Raw genomic sequence first — 18,323 nt, forward strand, 5'->3', positions numbered from 1 at the left:
CACCAGAAGGCGATTTGCAGACAGCGCTGCTCGTAAATCTCCCGTGAATTTCTGCAGACGAAATCAGCATTCGTGTTCATAGCCGGAGCACTCCAGTATTCATTCTAGTCCTCACCTATTTCTTTTCAATACACTAAGCTGGATGGGTTCAGTGCAGGCAGTTCTCGTTTTGGGCATTCTCCTTGCTATTCGAAAAGGGCATACTGGTGGCAGACGGGTCCCAGCACAGCCACCAGGCGGGCCTGTAAATACAGCCAACCAGACCGTCCTCCTCAGGATCCGCGCCTAGTCGTCTCCCGAATTTTCTAGTGATTATCTCTATACACCACTGTATTTTCGAGTATTACTCGTCATGAATAGATAAAGTTACTTTCAGCACCCATGATCGAGGTACGCTACACCCTGACGATCATCTCTGTTAGCCTGAGGACGCAGACATCGTCCTGTGCTGCCATGGACAAGACCAAGAATATTCAAAAGGGCTATAGCAGATCAACGGGCCGCGCTTTTCTCATCAGCTGTTTCTCAAAAACTAAGCCTATATATTGCGGATAAACGTTTGCTCTCCTTCGTGTCAACATGACGTACAAAATATCCAAGATACTGGTGAACATGATCTAGCAGCATTGGTATCAGTGACACAGTGGTATTCCTAAATGCCAGTTAGATGGCATAGAGGTGGCGGGACATGGGCTCAGGATTGGCATGCTCTTGTGAGGACTATACGGAGTGGCCGCCACTTATAGGGGCGCTTATAAATTCCTGATAATAAAACCATTTCCTACAATTGGCAAGCGTCGTACTTGTGTTGACCCCCAAGAGTGTACTATGAAACAATTAGCGTATTGTCTAGTGTCCTTCTTATAATAGCGCTGGGCGCGCTGTCTGACGCATTAAATGGATGGAATGGATAGAATGCCTGTGTACCTGTATGGCTTTTGCATGGCTAATACTTTGGACAATATTATGTGGTATGTTTATGTTTTGGAGTTTTACGTGCAGGCTGCCATCGATGGTTCTCACCGGCTTGGTTGATTTATCCCTTGCTCCTCTTCTTCCTAAATATTTAAAGTGCCAAGGTGCCTTTACGAATACGGCACCTCCAGCACTCAAATAAATATTTATTCTTCAATATGGATTCACTTGCAGCAAACGTCGAAACCAAGTCATACAAGCTCGGGAAGACAGATACGATTATTTCTATCTTGAATGCTCGGATGGTGTGCTTCTACGAAAACCGTGATTCTTCCAGCACCTTTATGCCTAGTGACAAGCTCAAGGAGGGGTTCTCTAGGGCGTTAACCAAGTTCCCTTGGCTACTCGGGCACCTTAAGCAGACGCGCGATAAGCTGTTGGAGGTCGTGGTCGATAAATGCAACCTAAATATGCCCATCTATCGCGAGACGCAATCCGATGTGCACTTTTCTGATATCAACTCGGCGGACTACAACCCAGAGACGTGGCCAAGTGACTTAATCTCCACCGGCAGTACTACCTGCCCAGAAAAGGACACCGGGGTGATCAAGCTCCTTAATATTCATGTCGTGCGGCTGAAGGAGAACAGTGGGATGATAATCTCGGCAGGCTTTTGCCATGGCGTTGCAGATGGTACCAGCTACTTTACGTTTCTCAACCACTGGGCGGATGAGACACGCACGCTCATCACTGGTGACCCGCTGGAAGAGGTCGGGTACTGCTTTGATCCTGCTCTGCTGCTCCAGTATCTACCCAGTGAGCGCACACCACTCAGTGAGACGACGAAGGAGGTGCTTTCCCTGAACTCGCGCATAGGTAATTTCATTATGCGACTGTCGCCAACAGCTCGCGGGAAGTTGCTGAATTTTATTGACAGCAAGACTCCACTACGTGGCCATCTCTTCCGCATCTCGCACAAGGCGCTTGACGAACTACGCAGCCAAGTTCTTGAGTGTATGCCGCCTGGGTCCCGCGTATCCGACAATGACCTTCTGGTTGCCACCGCCTACAAGGTCCACGGACAGGCCGAGCTTGAAGCCGCAAGCAACAGCAAGGGGTGTTTGCCCGGCTATTCCAATGCAGAACAAGAGCCCAAGGGGAGCACGGCTGTTCGATCAACTGCAACGTCACCGGTATACTAGGAATGGGTAATCTGAACTACGTAGGGAATCCACTGATAGGCGTGTACATTAAGAATCCAATGGATCACGCGCAAGCCCCACTCACTGCCCAGACAATTGCAGACATCGCTGGTCAAGTACGGTCAGAAACATCCAACATATCGCCGCCATATGTCGCAGAGTACATGGACACATTTAATGCACCAAGCTGCAAACTGGGCACATTTACTGCTCTAGCTACGCATTACAATGTCTTTACCATCACATCGAACATCAGACGCTTAAAGATGTATGACGCCGATTTTGGCAGCGGCGTGCAGGCGTTTACGACGGTTCCCCCCGATTACGGAGCAGGTGTATTCATTTTCATGCCGTCGCCATCAGCAAGCAAGGATATTATTGTCAATGTGTCTGCGTCGCCAGCGGTAATGGACTGCATCCTGAAAAACAGGCATTGGATGGAGCTTGCAGAGTTTGTTTACTAAGTAATATATAAATGGAATGGTCGAGATTCACTTTCCTTGAAGCATGATCATGAGAAATAGCTATCAGCAGGGTAAGTGGCGAGACGCTTACCTCAGTGCTATATTAGCCCAGTTTTGTTGCACATTTGGGGAATGTGATATCAGTCCTGTAATCCCAAGGCTAGTATATCAGCATGACGAACATGTATGGGAAGAGTCTTCTGTAGGCATTTTTTATCCAAATGGCCGCTCCTTGTGCTGTCTATTAGAACATATGGAAGAGTAATCAAAAAGTAAGGTGTGTGAACTCTAGATGCAGGCCGGCCGGTAACTAATATACCCTTTCGCCTGGTCTGGATCGATAAGGCTCCGAAAGCTGGCACACCTTTGAGCCAAGTGTGGTTCTCGGATCACTGCAGAGGTACAATGTGGTGATAAGTGAAAATGGATTTAATTCCGTAGAGGTAACAAACCATATCTAGTTGCTGGCCGCATGGGCCTTGCGGGCATTGGCGGCAACAGTAACCAGGTTGGTCAGAGCCTCCTTGACTTCAGGCCAGCCGCGGGTCTTGAGACCACAATCAGGGTTAGCCCAGAGGTTCTCGGCGGGAATGTACTGCTGCAGGGCGCTGAAGCGGGCAGCCATCTCCTCAACCGAGGGAACGCGCGGCGAGTGGATGTCGTAGAGACCCGGGCCAATCTCAGCACTGTATCCGTGGACCTGCAGGGCGCCCAACAGCTTGAGGTCGGACTTTGAGTTCTCAATAGTGATGACATCGGCGTCCAGGCTCTTAATGGCGGTGAAGATCTCGTTGAAGTCGCTGTAGCAAAAGTGCGAGTGCACCTGGGTCTCGTTGCGCACGCCGGTGGTGGCCAGACGGAACACATTAACGGACCATTCGAGGTAGGCGCTGTAGTCGGACTTGCGCAGCGGCAGGCCCTCGCGGATGGCCGGCTCATCGACCTGAATGACCTTGATGCCGGCGGCCTCCAAGTCGACAACCTCGTCGCGGATAGCCAGGGCGATCTGCGCAGCAGTCTGTGAGCGCGGCTGGTCATCGCGCACAAACGACCACTGCAGAATGGTGACGGGCCCGGTCAGCATGCCCTTGACGGGCTTGTTCGGGCTGCACTTCTGCGCAAACCTGGCCACATCCACGGTCATCGGGTGCGGACGCGAGACATCGCCGAAAATGACCGGCGGCTTGACGCAGCGCGAGCCGTACGACTGCACCCAGCCCTTCTTGGTGAACACAAAGCCCTCCAGGTGCTCGCCAAAGAACTCCACCATGTCGGTGCGCTCGAACTCGCCGTGCACCAGCACATCCAGGCCGGCCTGGTCCTGCCACTCAATGCACTTCTGCGTCTCCTCCTCCAGGTACTTCTGGTACTCGGCCTGGGACAAAGCGCCCTTGCGGAACTGCGCGCGCGCCCGGCGCACCTCGGCCGTCTGCGGGAACGACCCAATGGTAGTGGTCGGGAACAGGGGCAGGCGGAGCGCCGCCCGCTGTGCCTTCTGGCGCTCATTGAACTGCGCCTGGCGCCGGTACGACTCGGCCGTCAGCTCCGCCAGGCGGTTCTGCACGGCCGCGCGGGTGATGCGCTCAGAGGTAGCGCGGCTCAGAACCTTGGCCGAGTTGTCCTGCAGCTTGGCGGCGACATCATCGGGGTTGGTGGCGGCCTGGGCCAGAATGGAGATTTCCTCGAGCTTCTCCTCAGCAAACGAGAGCCAGCCCAGGGTCTCTTCGTCAAGGTGGCCGGTCCTCGGGCTTGAGCGAGTGCGGCGAGTGCAGCAGCGAGCACGACGAGCTGACCCAGACCGACGCGGGGGTGCGTGCTGCGGTGATTTTGGCAAGCACCGACAGCTGCTTCTCCAGGTTAGCCTTCCAGATGTTGCGGCCGTTGATGAGACCGGCCGAAATGACCTTGTCCTTGGGGATGAGTTCCAGGGCCGCGTCCAGGTCGGCAGCGCCGCGGACCAGGTCCAGGTGGATGCCGTGCACGGGCAGTGCAGCGGCCCAGACGAGGTTATCGCCCAGGCGGTCAAAGTAGCTGGTGAGCAGGAACTTGAGCCCGGCGACCTGGGCAAAGGCATTGTAGGTCTCGGCAAAGGCAGCCTTGTAGACGGCAGCATCCAGGTCCAGGGCAAGAATGGGCTCGTCAACCTGCACCCACTGGGCGCCGGCTTCAGCGAGCTTGCGCAGGAGCTCCACATAGACTGGCACCAGGATTGGCCAGGTGGTCCAGCGGCTTGGTCGCGGCGCCCTTGGCGGGCTTGCTCAAGGCAAGCAGTGACACCGGGCCCAGGATGACCGGGCGCGCGTTGTGCCCGAGCTCCTTGGCCTCAAGGAACTCGTCCAGGACCTTGGTGTTGTGGAGCACGAAGCGCTGGTTGTCGGCGACCTCGGGCACCATGTAGTGGTAGTTGGTGTCGAACCACTTCTTCATCTCGAGCGACGGCACGTCGACGTTGATGCTCTTGTTCTGCAGACCGCGGCCCATGGCAAAGTACGCCTGCGAGCCGACAGGCGTCCAGCTGCTGGTAGCGCTCGGGGATGATGCCGACGGTCAGTGCAGCGTCCAGGACGTGGTCGTAGTAGGAGAAGTCGCCCACGGGCACCTCGCTGAGCCCGTACGAGGCCTGCAGCGCCCAGTGGTCGGCCGCGCAGCTTCTTGCTGCCGGCGGCCAGCTCGGCCTCAGTGATCTTGCCGGCCCAGAAGCCTTCGACGAGCTTCTTGAGCTGGCGGTCGGAGCCCATGCGCGGGAAGCCGAGGATAGTGGACTTGATAGGAGCAGACATTTTATAGGCGAAGCTGTTGTTTTTTTGTACTTAGGTATGCAACAAAAAGTGTGGGAAGAGAAAAGAAAAGTTGGAGGACTGGATGGTGTATGTAGTTATGCAATGTCGGGGGGCTACGACCTCGGGGGCCTTATATATGGCGTATGGGGGTACCATTGCTGTGATCACGGCGGGTGGTGGTACTGAAATCACTTGCTCACAGCTGGCCTAATTTGGGCAGCAGCCGGGAGGTCAAAATGGCAGATCTTCCCACTACTGCTACCGTCTGCGGTGAATATGTGCACACGGCAGGTGGCTCACACCTCCAAGGGACAATCCACCGGCGGCTATTGGGTCGAAGCACTCTTGCCTGTGCTTGTGGTGTGCAGTCACAATCGCTTTTTCACATATATTCACAGGCGGCGCTAGCATGGAGAGTTGGGATTGGGGGAGTATTGCGACATCGGGGGAAACGGGGGTGCGCGAATGCACGATTTTAGGGAGGCAGATTGCTCACACTCCTGCTACCCGTGTGCGGACTTTTAAAAGATTGGATTCTTGTGTTTCCCATGGAAGGTGGCCTGCATATTGATTTGGATCCCATTGGGTTTCTGACCCGGGTCCGACAGCGGTTGCAGGCCAGTTGGTCTGATGGTGTGAGCATGCGGGGGGAGGCGAGATACAGCCGGTCGATAGATTGCATATATTGAAAAGGGTCTGGGCCGGTAACAGTTAGTACGGAGGCTTTCCAAGCACATTGACCGTTGTCCTGCGCTACAGCAATATGCGATTACAGCCATGCGGTGAACGCTGCTTGTACTTATATCGGGAAGAGAGAGGCAGTAGAAAACTAGCTCCAAGCAAGTCTATTCCACCTCTACTGTCTTGCCAGCTCGTTACCCCCTTTTAAACCACTGATCAGCCATGGACGAAGCAACCAAGGAGCTACTGGGCGAGCATCACCAAGCACGTTGAAGCAAAGCCGCAGCGGCCTATCGCTGCAACACATCATAGTCGCAATAGCAGCAGCAGTGGTACTGGTTGCAGGAGTGGCGATTTTCAGCCAGTCGCTGCCCGACTGCCTGATGAGCCAGCCAGTACATGCACTGGGACGGATCCACGCCGGCAAGGTGTTCTTCAAGATCCCCTCGCCCAAGCACCTAAAGCACCACCTTGAGATGCTCACATCCAGCACGCATTTTGGCGGACGCGACTACGAGGCCGGCAAATACACACAAGCGGTTTTTCGCACAATGCGGGATAGAGGCCAAAGCCATTGAGTACTATCCGTGGGTGGGCATGCCGGCAGACCGGCAGGTGGTGGTATTCAATGGCACAACGAACAAAATCGAATATACGGCTGATTTAAAAGAAGACGAGATCCCCGGCGACCCGGCCACACAGTACAGGACGAATCTGCCGGCATTCCACGCATACTCGTTCAGCGGCAATGTCTCGGGGCCCTTGGTGTTCGCAAACTACGGCGAATCCAGCGACTTCCAGGCCTTATCATCCTGGAATGTCAGTGTCAAGGGCCATGTGGTGCTGGTGAAGGCTGGGCGGGTTGCGCTGGGCGTGAAGGTGCAGCTGGCAGAGCAGCTTGGCGCACTGGGCGTGCTGGTATTTGCGGATCCACAAGACGATGGGTCTGGGCGCGGCAAGGTCTACCCAGACGGGCCCTGGCGGCCGGCGGGCTCTTTGGAGCGCGATTCAGCCGCCCTGCAGCACATCTACCCAGGCGACCCACTGACGCCCGGCCACGCAGCAACCAGGACGGCGCCGCGACTCCACCCGGCAGATGCCAAGAACCTGCCTGGCATTCCGTCCCTGCCGCTGCCCTTCCGCGCCGCCTTGCCATTGCTGCAGATGCTGGCGGGCCACGGAGTGCTGTTCTCGGGACACTGGACAGGGCCAAGCCCTTTGCACGTGAATGTTTTGAACTCGGTAAAGTATGAGCAGCGGCCGATACGCAATGTCATTGGGCGGATCGCCGGGGAGGAGGAGCCGGACCATGCAGTGATCATTGGCAGCCACCACGACGCCTGGAGCGCCGGAGCCGCGGGTGCGGGCGCCGGGACCAGCGCGTTGCTGGAGGTGGCCAGGGGACTGGGCCAGCTGCTGAGGCTCGGGTGGCGACCGCGCCGCACAATCATCCTGGCCTCGTGGGATGCCAGCGAGCTTGCCCATGTGGGCGCAACCGAGTGGGTCGAGGACAACATCGACTGGCTACGACATGAGGCTGTGGCATACCTTGCACGTGACGGGCGTCTCCGGCCACACGCTTGCCGCCGCATCCTCGCCGCTGCTTGCTGGTCTGCTCAAGGATGTGGCCAGACAGGTGCCATTGGCAAACATATCGCATGTCGGTTTGCCAGGCATGCATTCGGCTGCGTTCCAGATGCACGGTGGCGTGGGCTCGCTGGAACTGGGCTTCACGGGGCAGCCAGGCGCTCACCACGCAAACCACGACAGCCTGCAATGGATGCTCAGGTTCGCCGACCCACATATGCGCAGACTGCAGGCGATTGCGCGGCTCAGCGGCATGCTGCTGCTGCGCCTGGCCGACGACCCGGTGCTGGCGCTCCGTCCCACCGCCTACGTGGGCAGAATCCGCAGGAGCCTGCATGACCTGGAGCGGCTGGTTTCCCGGAAACACAACGCGACCAGGAGGGTTAGGCATATCCGGCATGCGGTGAGAGTGCTGCAGACAAACGCCATGCTTGTTGAGCATGACTACGCGAGGCTGCGGCGCGTCTATGGCACCGGCTGCCAGATGTCGGGCAGGCGGCGGGCTGCGTGCGTGCGGCTGCGCAAGTCCATCAACGACCGCGCCTACAAGCTCGAGCGCATGCTCACCGACCCCGAGGGACTGGCTGGCAGGCGGTGGTACAAGCACGTGATGCTGGCCCCCGGCAGACTCACAGGCACGCATGTGCAGGAGTTCCCGGGGCTCACAGAGGCCGCGCTGGATGGGCACTGGCGGAGGTTCCGCGCGCTGGAGAAGCGCACCGGCGACATTCTGTACGAAGCCGCGTGGTTTCTACGCGAGACGTGACAATTCGTATATTGCAATAAATCCTAATCCTGCTGCAGCACTACGTCGGCCACCAGGCCCTCGCCCAGGCGGATGATCTCGGCCATAACTGCGTCCTTGTTGAGCCCGACCAGCCCCTGCTTGCGGTCGACCGGCATGGCGTTGGCGTGGGCGCGCGGATTCAGCACTGCGGGCTGAGCGGCCGCTGGGTTCCAGAGCCCGGCAATCACGTGGCCGCCATACACATCATGGAAGAACAGCGCCGACCGGTGGTACACATTGACCAGGTCGCGCACATACTCGGCCACCGGGTCAAACCCCACCATGCCCGGCTGGTTGAACGGATTCGCATGCACATGCACCGCCGGTTCCGCCGGCTTCAGGTTCTTGAACACCTCCTCCTTCTCCTCCTTGACGCCATCCCTGGGCGGCTGCTCGAAGCGCCGGCTCACCATGTCCTTGTCGAGCCGGATCACAAAGTCGTAGTCGCTGAGCGGCGTCGTGAACGCCATGGCCAGCTGAGCCGGGTCGCCCGTAGCCAAGGCCTGGCGCACGCACGCCAGCGACGCCTTGGCCAGCGCAGCAATGCGCCGGGCCAGCACCGCCGAGCCCTGCCCGAACCACGAGCCGGACGGATCGTCCTGGGTCGCCACGCGCCAGCCCGCGCGGAACTTCTTGGCCTCGAACTCGTGCTGCAGCGCTGCCGTCTCCTCGGCACCCATGCCCGCAGGCACCCACACACCCTGCGCCAACGGCTTCAGTGCCGGCTCCTCATCGTCATCCTCATCGGTGTTCTCGCGGTGGTCAGCCTGGAAGTCCACAACAAACAGATCGGCAGCCCCACGCCCACGTGGCCAGCACACGCAGACACCGCACAAAGCCGGCGCTGCCCGTGGCCGGCGGCTGCAGACCATCCGAGACGTCGGTGAAGGCCCGTGCGGCCACCAGCTCGGCCACTTCCTCGGCCATACCTACCGCCTGGCCCAGCAGCATGTGGCGCGCCAGCCAGCGCTTCAGCAGCCGCACCGTCATCGACAGCGCCGGGTGGTGGCGCTGGCTCAGATCCAGCATGCGGCGGTGGTGGGCCGCCCGCCACACGTGATTGCGGGTCCACCGCCGGTGCGCCAGCTCCAGCGCATCGGCGCGCGCCGTCAGCTTCGCTCCGCGCATCTCGCTGGCCTTCTGCGCCAGCACCGACCCCTCGCGCTCGCACTAGTACGCTCAGCCGGAACGTGAACCCCGACGCATGGCGGATATCCAGGAAATTGTCGGTCTCGTAGTCCTGGTTTCTCCTCGCCACCCACATGCAAAGCCGCCATGCCTGTCATCAGCCCGTCGGAGGCGCCGTAGCCCAGGAACCGATTTCCCACCTGGACCGTTGCCTCCGGGTGCCGTCCCGTGTAGCATTCGCTCAGCCGCATCAGGAACGCCGCCTTGATCTTGTGCAGCGCCGTCAGGTCGTCTGGCCACTTGCTTGATGACTCGAACTCCACCAGTACGTGCTGTGGCTCAATGTACGAGTCGTCTGAATCCACGCGCTTCGGCGGCACCACCGACGTGTACCGCAGCCCCGGCGACACCGCATGCAGCTGTAGCACCCGCAGCGGCAGCTCATCCTCCAGCTCCTTCAGTTCTTTCTGCAGCGCATCGAACGCTGTGGTTGCTGCCTCAAACGTCGCCACTCCATCGTCGTCATCACGCGACTGCATAAACCGCCCCAGACCCGTCGACAGGCTGAACAGCGTCGCCTCACCCGCCACCGCATTCTTCGGCCGGTTCTTGTCCACTACCGCCAGGTCCTCGGCCTGCAGGATCTCGGGCCCCGCCGCCTGCACCCCAAAGTGCCGCCGCAGCAGATACGCGACCATGCGCGGCACAATCTGCGCGCGCTTCTCAAACGACATACCCGACCCGCCCCACACCGTGGCGAGCCTGATCGAGCCGTCGCGGAACCGCCGCAGCTCCGCCCGCTCGCCCCAGTACGCCCGGAACCGCGCGGCCGCATCCGGCGTCAGAGTCGGGGCTGGGTCCCAGATCCACCAGCCGCCTTGCCTCATTGGCATCGGCCACCACGCCAATGAAGAACGTCTGCGAGCGCATCGCCTTGGTCGCGTCACTGAACTCCCCAGGCCGCCATCCTGCACTGCAACCACACCGCGCCTGCTTCGCCATTGCCTCCCCCAGGAACGACGCCAGCCGATGCTGCACCGCCGCCGCCGGGCTGCCCCACTCCAGCTCGCGCAGCCGCCGTGCCTGCATCCAGCTTTGCCCCGTGCTTGGCGCTCAGGAACTTGCTCAAATCAACAGTCACCCGGAACACGTGGTCGTACTTGCCCGCCAAGTCACAGGATGCTGCGCTCAGGAACACTGCCGCGAACCGGTCTGCCCCATTGCTGTTCAGATCATATGCGGTCCGCTGCGCTGCCAGCCGCAGCTCTGCCAGCTCCCATGCTTGCACCCCCGCCAGCAAGGTTCAATGACGATGTCGGATCTACAAATACTCCGCTGTAGTGCTCCGCAAACACGCTCAGATCAGCGTCTGTACCGAACTGTACTGGCGTTTCGCTGAAGTCATGACCCAGCAAGGAACTCGATGGTGCCCTTGAACAGCTGGTATCCGCTCATCGTACCCGCCAGCTTCGGCCCCGCGCGCCCGCCCGACTGCACGCCACGCACCAGATATCGCCAGCAGCATCGTCAGCACAAACCCGCTGACGCGCTCGCTTCCGCACACCGGCACATTTCCCACCGTGCGTCCCACGCCGTTGCGCTGGCTGATCCCACACCCGCAGCAGCTGAGCCGCCTGCACAAACTCCGGGCACATCTTGAGTCGTCTCATGCAGGTACTTCATGTGCGTCACCAGCAGCGCATCTCCCAGCACCACTGCGTTATACTGCGGCGTTGCCGGCAGCGAGGCGTCCGCTGCGTCCGGTGTGCCTGTCAAGAAGCCGGGCCGCACGTGGATTGCGCTCTGGCGTCAGTCTCTTCAGCGCCATCGCATCGTGCCCAAACGTCGGGATCACGCGGATCACGCACCCCAGCTTCCCCATCTGCTTCACTCCGGCCTTCGCCCGCAGCTCCACCACCGGCTGCCGCACATCGCCGTGCAGCCGCCCCAGCCCCACCTCAAACAGCTCGCCCAGCGCCGACTGCCTGATCCCGATCAACAGCACCGCCACGTAGAATGCCCGCTTGTACACGTACCGCATGTTCACATAATCGCGCTCCTGCAAAAGCTCGCTCGGCATCTGCACCGCCACATCGACATTGAATCCCTCGGTGCGTGCGCGCTGCCATACCCAGCCCATAGCTGCCCACCACATGGACTGCCTGCGGAGCCGCAAACCCAAGCTTCATCGCCATGCCCACAGGCGGCGCCGGGTCCGGGAACGGCACGTCGATGCCGCGCCCATCTGCCATCACCCGCTTGCTCTGGTTATACACGTAGTTCACTGCCGCATCCACCGACTGCTCCGGAACCGAATCCAGCCCTACCACTACGTCACGCAACTGCCGCAGCGCTGCGTCCAGTCCCCGCGTCGCCTTGCTGCTCGCCTGCACCCGGCTCTCCTGCAACAGCTCCTCGATCTGCAGCTTGAACAGGTTCGTCTTGAACAGCAATGATCGCTTCGTTCAGCGCCAGTACCTCCGCTCCTGTCACCTTCGAAACCTTGTCCTTGCTGGGATGCGTCTCTTGTTTGCTCGCGCGCTCTGCCGACATGTCCTCATGCTCTTCCTCCTCTTCCTCCTGCCCAGACTCTGCCGAAGATTCCGAGCTTTCGTCCGAACTCATAGCGAACCGATCCTCATCGGACTCTTCGTGTTTGGCCGCCTTCTTGGCTTCCCGCTTGTCTGCCACCTTGAACGACGGCGCCTTACGCTTGCCTGCTGGTGCCATTTGGTGCTTTTTTGTTGAAATTGTGGTGTAAATAAAAAGTTTTTGGAAGAGCTAGAGTTTACGGAAAGAGTTGTTGATCTGCTCTGAAGCTTTAGAGAAAAATGTTCAGCCAGCAAAAAAACTTGATCCGGACATAGATCTGATGATTGAATAATCAATGCCTCCAATATATCGGCGTTGAATGTGAACTGTTGCTGTATCATGACCAGGATATATAGGGAAACATAACTTCTCAGAAACATGACTAAGGGGAAGAACGAAAACCAGGTTGTCTTTCTGGGACCATTACACATGTACGTTTCGGTGTTGCCCATGATGGCACAGGGGGAACTCTGGGCCCCGAATGTCACCAGCCTCTATACGCAGTTGGCGACATAGCGTCTGAAGGATACAATAATAGACCACCAGCTCATTGTCGAATATCCGGGAACCAGTGTATTGGTGAGGAAAAGAGAAACAACTCCAAAAGCCTAGTTGCTGTCAGTGCTCAAACGAGTAGCAAGCTTGGCGAAATGCTTGCTTCTCATGAGATCCGAGCAGGGTAGGATCAAATTCCTGAAACAAGAACAAAAGGTGCGGACTGTTGGGCACCTTAGTGCCAGGGTGACCAGCATTCTTGCAGTCTGAACATATCCCGCTTTCTGGTCCAGGTGGGTGGCTATCCGTTGTAGTGTTTGAGAGGGAGGAGTATCCAGCACAGTTGTGCTGCCAGTTCCGGCCATGGCCTGGCAAACATGATCAATGATATTCAAGATAACCTTATTGCTCAGGACCATTTGTGGTTAAGGCAGGGCCAAGTCTGGTAAATCTGTCGCGTCATCCAGGACAGCACTGTTGCGGCAAGCCACTGCAAGCTCTCGAGTGAATGGCAGAGACGCAATCAGTTGAATGATCCCCTTATATGTGAATTTCAATCCAGGGGATGCTCAAGGCACGTATGGTGCTGCTGAAGCATGGCATAGTCGAGATCAAACCCATTCCTGAGCTCGGTCACTGGTGTCCAGTGAAAAGCACGGAGTATATGAGAAATACGATCTTTGGTGATCTTGTCGGCCATAGTAAATAGATTGCGTGTTTTCAGGTAGTACAGCGTCTTAAACCGTCCCTCATCCAGAAAATCGAACCGGCTAAAACCATCGATAGCATTGTTGGTAAGATGCATGTCCAGGAATCTTAGGAAATCTTTGGATCCGCGGCAGTTGTGCCATTGCTGTGGAAAACGACATGCCTGAACTGGTGGGATGTAGCCAGCCTTAGGCGTAGCATCTGTAGTGACGAGAGCTTCCACGGATAAAACAACAAACATTATTTGTCCTTAACATTTGCATCGGTTACCAAGGGTTTGTGGGGGCTGTATTGGGAGGAAGCGGTAAAGTGCATTCAAGAAGTATCTGTCAGTTGCGATAGCGCTTCTTCTTGTCAATAGGCACTCTAGGAGATCATGCACATGACAAGAGAGCACCTTACCCGAAGTTCCTTTGACGGGCCTCAGGTTAATAGAAAATACACTGCCGGAAACACACACAACATCTCCTTAGTGAATACGCACATTGACAGCAACTGGATATTTCTGTTTTGGCATCCGACACTCTCCTGTAAACGCAAAGGAAAGGTGCGTAATATGCGGGAAAGTAGCATCCACCGGTATGCACCGCTTTAGGTGGACGAGCGCCGGACCGTCTAATATATATGCAGCTTGAAATTCCCTCGTGATCCCCTTGACCATGTCAGTGATATCAAGCGCATGGGCTAGTCCAAGTGGCGGTTGGGCTTTGGCGCCTGTGTGTACATATTGAAACCCATAGCTGAGAGATACCTGTCGCCATGAACGACAGACGCGTCATCTGCTTGATAGCCCCGTATACTGGGCTATGATAATGCCAGCCAACATAAGTAGACTTTTCGGGCGTAAGGTAATAAGTAATGTGTTTCAACACGCTCACAGGCGACAGCTGAGCAGCGGATTCTATGACAAGCGAAAAATGAAAATGAAGCATGCGACGAACAGCATGATGGTGAAAGCAAAGATGATTGCTTCGATAAGCCCCCTTCAATTGAGGCCATTGCCTGCCACTTGGCCCTAGCTCGACACATTTGGAGATCTGATAGACACAAAGGGTATTGCTATGCATGGAAATAGATGCAAGTATGTATTTGGAATACATTGAGTGCTTTCATATCTAGCACTTGACAGTGGTAGCCTTGCCATCGTTGTCCAGAGCCTTGATCGAGTTGCTCCACTTGTACTGCTTCTGGGCGACCACGTACTGGTACGACTTGACACGAGTGACACTCTCCGACCACTCCTTCTGCGTCTCCTTGTTGTGCGGGTTCTTCAGGTCATCCGCGCCGCACCTGCAGGAACTTGGTCAGCCAGACGATCTCGTCGACATTGTGGCCGTTGATCTTGAGCGTGCTGCCCGACGAGCCCTTGGCATCGGCCTTGAATCGACACGCTGGTCTTCTTGATCAGTGCACCAACCGAGTCGGGATCCGAGCCATCGCCGTGCTGGATTGTTGTATCGTACAGCTGGGCGCGGGTTACGTCGAGCTGGGCACCAAGAGTATCAGCGAGCTTCTGCGACGGGTCAAAGTACATCTCGTCGCGCACCTTGTCCTGCGCGGCGCGGAACTTTGCGTCCGACTTGCCCAGCTTGCCCCACACCGAGCAGTAGCCGTCCAGGCCGCTGGTCGAGCCGCTGCCCGACTTGTCCAGCTTCTTCATGACAGCATCGTACTTGCTGAACTCGTCCTTACCGCCAGTCATCTTGTGATACTCCTGCAGGACGACCCAGGCGTCCGAGGTGCCAGGTGCAGAAGCCAGCGATACCGGCAGTGAAACCCACGGCCATCGTGGATGTTCTCGCAGTAGTCGTAGTGGAAGGCGGTGTCGCCGTTCTCGTAGATGTTGGTCAGACCCAGAGCGATCTTCTTGGAGCAGGCGGACATGGCGGCGTTGGTCGTGGCGATGGTGGCGAGGAGGCCGAGAGCGGTGGCAGTAAACTTCATGGTTGATTGTCTTGGAGTAGAGTGGGTTTGTGAGGTGGTTGCTGATGTGGTGCTGATGTGGTTGCTGATGTGGTTGCTGATGTGGTTGCTGATGTTGTTGGTGGTGAGGTTTTGGACAGTGCGGTTCTGCTTCGACCTTTTATACCCGGTAGCGTGGTATTGCTTCCTGCGCTTCGGCATATTGAAAACCTGCATTGTCGTGGCAACTGGCTTCTGATAGAAAGATTTGTAGCTGCTTTGTGGAAAACTGCTTCCAAGAAAACAAATCCCACACCTCATCCCAAGGCCTATATCCTGTTGACCGCCAGCTAGATGCATGGGTAAACAGGTTTTGTGAATCTCTTCTTTTAGAGATTGAGGAGATCCCTTCCTTTCTGTCCGACTAAGAATAGGATGATACCCGCCAAGACATCCCTAACACCTCGCTTGGCATATCTTGGCTATCCTAAAAATGAAGGATACACCTGTTGTTGTTCCGCGGCATCCTGAAAAGGCAAATAGTATTGCTGGAGATTCAATTAGTGGGCATGTGCAGCAACCGATACCAACTACAGGTTCTTGCCATGGCAACGCCAGGCAGATCTGATTCCAAGAGATTCAGGCAATGTATTTGTAGTATTCACAATCCCACTAATCAAGCGCACAGGACGCCTTAGATTCACCCACCTATCTTTACATTGGAGCGGGGATTTGGTGCCAACAATCAGCACACACTGCTTCCAATCCCTCCGATCACCAGTAGAAGCGACATATGCAACCGGCCTAGGAAATTTCACCAATCAGACTAGCTTCGCGATAAACTATTGGGCTGAATCTTCACGATTAGCTTTTGAACGAAATAGCCTGGTACATCAAACCTCGCTTGCTACTCCAGCTGCAATCCAATCTATATGCAAATGTCCCTTTCAATGAGCTCGTGCTAGCCTAGTTCCTGGAATCTCGCTCCATAGAGATCATGGCCCGAAAGAAAAGTACCCATGAAAGTTCAGGAATGGTCCGTTTGGAACCTTCTGGAAACAGTTTTCTTACTGTTGGTTTGATTTTGGCACAGGGGATCTTGCCAACAGGTTCGTTGACTGCCTCCCGGATCTGGTGCCCTATGATGTATAGAATCAGAGTTGACGATGATTCCCACTTCTTCTTACTCAGGATTTGGTCCGAAATGCACGGGTATGCTAGTTTCTGATATCTGGACGAGTGTGAGGCGTCTACTGATACGTACCTGGCTTCTTTTTCATACAGCAGCATTTTCCTATGGCGATATCAGCATTTACGCTAGATTTGCAGTGACCGAAAAGGTAATGCCTGCGCCATGTCAAAGGCTTCAAGAATAAATAGTGGCGCACCTGGCATACGTACACCAAAGGATTGTAGTTTTCTCTATACGACTCCTGAATGTACGATTGTTCAAGTGATTTCTAATTTATTTGAAGTTCAGTGCGCTTACAATCTCACGGCTGATTTGAGAACCACATTTGTTCTCGGAGATCATCATTCACTCGAGCTTCACAATCGATAGCCAGGCAAAAGGCACCTTGACCACCAATCGGCGAGTATGTCGAGGGGCCACCCGCTTCGCTTCAACACAATTTCTTTTTCTTGCGTCTGATACACAGCGTAGGAAGCGGTCGTGTGAGTCAAATAGACATATTCAGGATACTAAATCTCTGTTAGGTTGAAGAAGAAAAAGGTAAAGTAGTCGGGAGAATGTCAGGAGAGGAAAAAGAAAGGGTAAAAATGTTGAAAGGGAATTATCAAGGAATGAGAAGTTGAGTAGAAAGGAAGAAAAAGGATGAGGCAGGAATGTGAAATTTTGTCAAGCCCACACCTTCAGCAGGCTGTCCCACGAACCAGTCGCCAGGGCCATGCCGTCACTCGAGACGCCGAGGCAGCTGACACGGTTATCGTGGCCCGACAGCGTCGTCACCTTGTCGCCCTTGAGCACATCCCACACATTGCAGTTGAAGTCGTCATAGCCAGCAAACAGCAGGCGGCCGGATGCCGAGAAGGCCACGGATGTGATGCCGCACAGAATGTTGTCGTGCGTGTACTGGTTGAGTTCACGGTCCGCGCGCAGATCAAACAGCCTGCACGAGGCATCGTCGGAGCCCGGTACCGAAGGCATTGCCGTTCGGGAAGAACTGCACGGCATTGATGTCGCTCTCGTGGCCCGTGAAGGTCTGCACACAGCGACCCGACCTGATATCCCACACCTTGGCGGTGGCATCGCAGGCACCCGAGACAAAGATGTTCTTGCTGGGAGCCAGCGACAGCGACATGACGTCGCCGGTGTGGTCGTTGAACTCCATGATCTTGACGCCGGCGTCGATGTCCCACAGCATGCACGACATGTCGCCCGATGATGTCAGGATCTGCCGGTCAGAAATGAACCGGCAGCACGACAGGTAGCCGGTGTGGGCTGACAGCTCGCGCGCAACCTTGACCGACCCCTCGCGTGTCTTCAGGTTGTAGATCGAGCACAGGTTGTCCAGGCCGCCGCACGCTACAAAGTTACCCGAGGGTGCGTACGCGCACGTCATCACCCACGAGGACCGCAGCGGGATCGCATGGATCTTGTTTGTGCTAAACGCGTCCCACACGATCAGCTTGCCGTCCTGCGACGCCGACACGAGGTGCCGCTCGTCCGCTGCCCAGTGCATCGCATAGATCTTGGCCAGGTGCCCCTTCAGCGTCCGCCGCACCTTCATTGCAATTCGGGGCAGAGGGTCGACCGAGGCTGCCGCATTTCGCACTATAGCAAATGTAATAAAAAAAAACGTTTAGCCGAACTACCTCATTGGGACTAGGCGGCCAGGTGGTCCCCGTTTTCGACTGCTTTTCTTTCCCTCTTGAAAAAAGAGCGCTGCACCATGATTAACTTTTGTGAACTGTGGATACTGTACGTGAGGTGTCAGCGAGCTTCTCCTTTGTCAGCCGAATGCGCTCCTTGAGCTGCTCGGCCTCGCGCTTCGCCACAAGTATTCTGTCGGTAATGTCACCCATCTAAATTGGCAAATAGTAAACGGAAAATCAGTATCCA

The 18,323-nt window shown here is 56.3% G+C and overlaps 7 protein-coding genes across 7 annotated transcripts; 2 read left to right on the forward strand and 5 right to left on the reverse strand.

The window, feature by feature from the left end:
• Positions 1-1,038: 1,038 nt before the first annotated feature.
• On the forward strand, positions 1,039-2,606 carry DL89DRAFT_264530 (uncharacterized protein). Its single transcript, XM_040886285.1, has 2 exons — positions 1,039-2,032; positions 2,059-2,606. The coding sequence occupies exons 1-2, from the start codon at positions 1,134-1,136 to the stop codon at positions 2,579-2,581; spliced, it is 1,422 nt and encodes a 473-aa protein (XP_040747931.1). The 5' UTR covers positions 1,039-1,133; the 3' UTR covers positions 2,582-2,606.
• Positions 2,607-2,805: 199 nt separating this feature from the next.
• Positions 2,806-5,378, reverse strand: DL89DRAFT_264532 (5-methyltetrahydropteroyltriglutamate--homocysteine S-methyltransferase). The gene is made up of 5 exons (XM_040886286.1): positions 5,290-5,378; positions 5,073-5,201; positions 4,774-5,044; positions 4,364-4,745; positions 2,806-4,323 (listed from the first exon to the last, which is right to left on the reverse strand). The coding sequence occupies exons 1-5, from the start codon at positions 5,359-5,361 to the stop codon at positions 3,039-3,041; spliced, it is 2,139 nt and encodes a 712-aa protein (XP_040747932.1). The 5' UTR covers positions 5,362-5,378; the 3' UTR covers positions 2,806-3,038.
• An 866-nt stretch (positions 5,379-6,244) lies between these two features.
• On the forward strand, positions 6,245-8,409 carry DL89DRAFT_320175 (Zn-dependent exopeptidase). The gene is made up of 4 exons (XM_040891189.1): positions 6,245-6,310; positions 6,355-6,581; positions 6,607-7,541; positions 7,579-8,409. The coding sequence occupies exons 1-4, from the start codon at positions 6,265-6,267 to the stop codon at positions 8,393-8,395; spliced, it is 2,025 nt and encodes a 674-aa protein (XP_040747933.1). The 5' UTR covers positions 6,245-6,264; the 3' UTR covers positions 8,396-8,409.
• Positions 8,390-12,330, reverse strand: DL89DRAFT_264534 (uncharacterized protein). The gene is given in 14 exon segments (XM_040886287.1): positions 8,390-9,183; positions 9,203-9,586; positions 9,679-10,344; positions 10,367-10,490; positions 10,530-10,637; positions 10,666-10,790; positions 10,870-10,963; positions 10,983-11,035; positions 11,079-11,148; positions 11,189-11,199; positions 11,237-11,313; positions 11,336-11,651; positions 11,695-12,003; positions 12,023-12,330. The coding sequence occupies 14 exon segments, from the start codon at positions 12,272-12,274 to the stop codon at positions 8,419-8,421; spliced, it is 3,354 nt and encodes a 1,117-aa protein (XP_040747934.1). The 5' UTR covers positions 12,275-12,330; the 3' UTR covers positions 8,390-8,418.
• Positions 12,331-13,184: 854 nt separating this feature from the next.
• DL89DRAFT_254513 (uncharacterized protein) lies at positions 13,185-13,580 on the reverse strand (the record flags this gene model as incomplete). The annotated part of the gene is made up of 1 exon (XM_040885281.1): positions 13,185-13,580. One exon carries the CDS (start codon positions 13,578-13,580, stop codon positions 13,185-13,187), a length of 396 nt encoding a protein of 131 aa, XP_040747935.1.
• Positions 13,581-14,454: 874 nt separating this feature from the next.
• Positions 14,455-15,290, reverse strand: DL89DRAFT_264535 (lysozyme-like protein; the record flags this gene model as incomplete). Its single annotated transcript, XM_040886288.1, has 4 exons — positions 15,117-15,290; positions 14,753-15,015; positions 14,630-14,730; positions 14,455-14,607 (listed from the first exon to the last, which is right to left on the reverse strand). The coding sequence occupies exons 1-4, from the start codon at positions 15,281-15,283 to the stop codon at positions 14,455-14,457; spliced, it is 684 nt and encodes a 227-aa protein (XP_040747936.1). The 5' UTR covers positions 15,284-15,290.
• Positions 15,291-17,099: 1,809 nt separating this feature from the next.
• On the reverse strand, positions 17,100-18,286 carry DL89DRAFT_273831 (heterotrimeric G-protein beta subunit (G-beta, Gpb); the record flags this gene model as incomplete). The annotated part of the gene is made up of 3 exons (XM_040889111.1): positions 17,100-17,370; positions 17,426-18,035; positions 18,187-18,286. The coding sequence occupies 3 exons, from the start codon at positions 18,284-18,286 to the stop codon at positions 17,100-17,102; spliced, it is 981 nt and encodes a 326-aa protein (XP_040747937.1).
• Between the last annotated feature and the right edge of the window lie 37 nt (positions 18,287-18,323).

Source organism: Linderina pennispora (genome assembly GCF_002104995.1).
Source record: "Linderina pennispora strain ATCC 12442 chromosome Unknown DL89scaffold_1, whole genome shotgun sequence".
NCBI lineage: Eukaryota > Fungi > Kickxellomycota > Kickxellomycetes > Kickxellales > Kickxellaceae > Linderina > Linderina pennispora.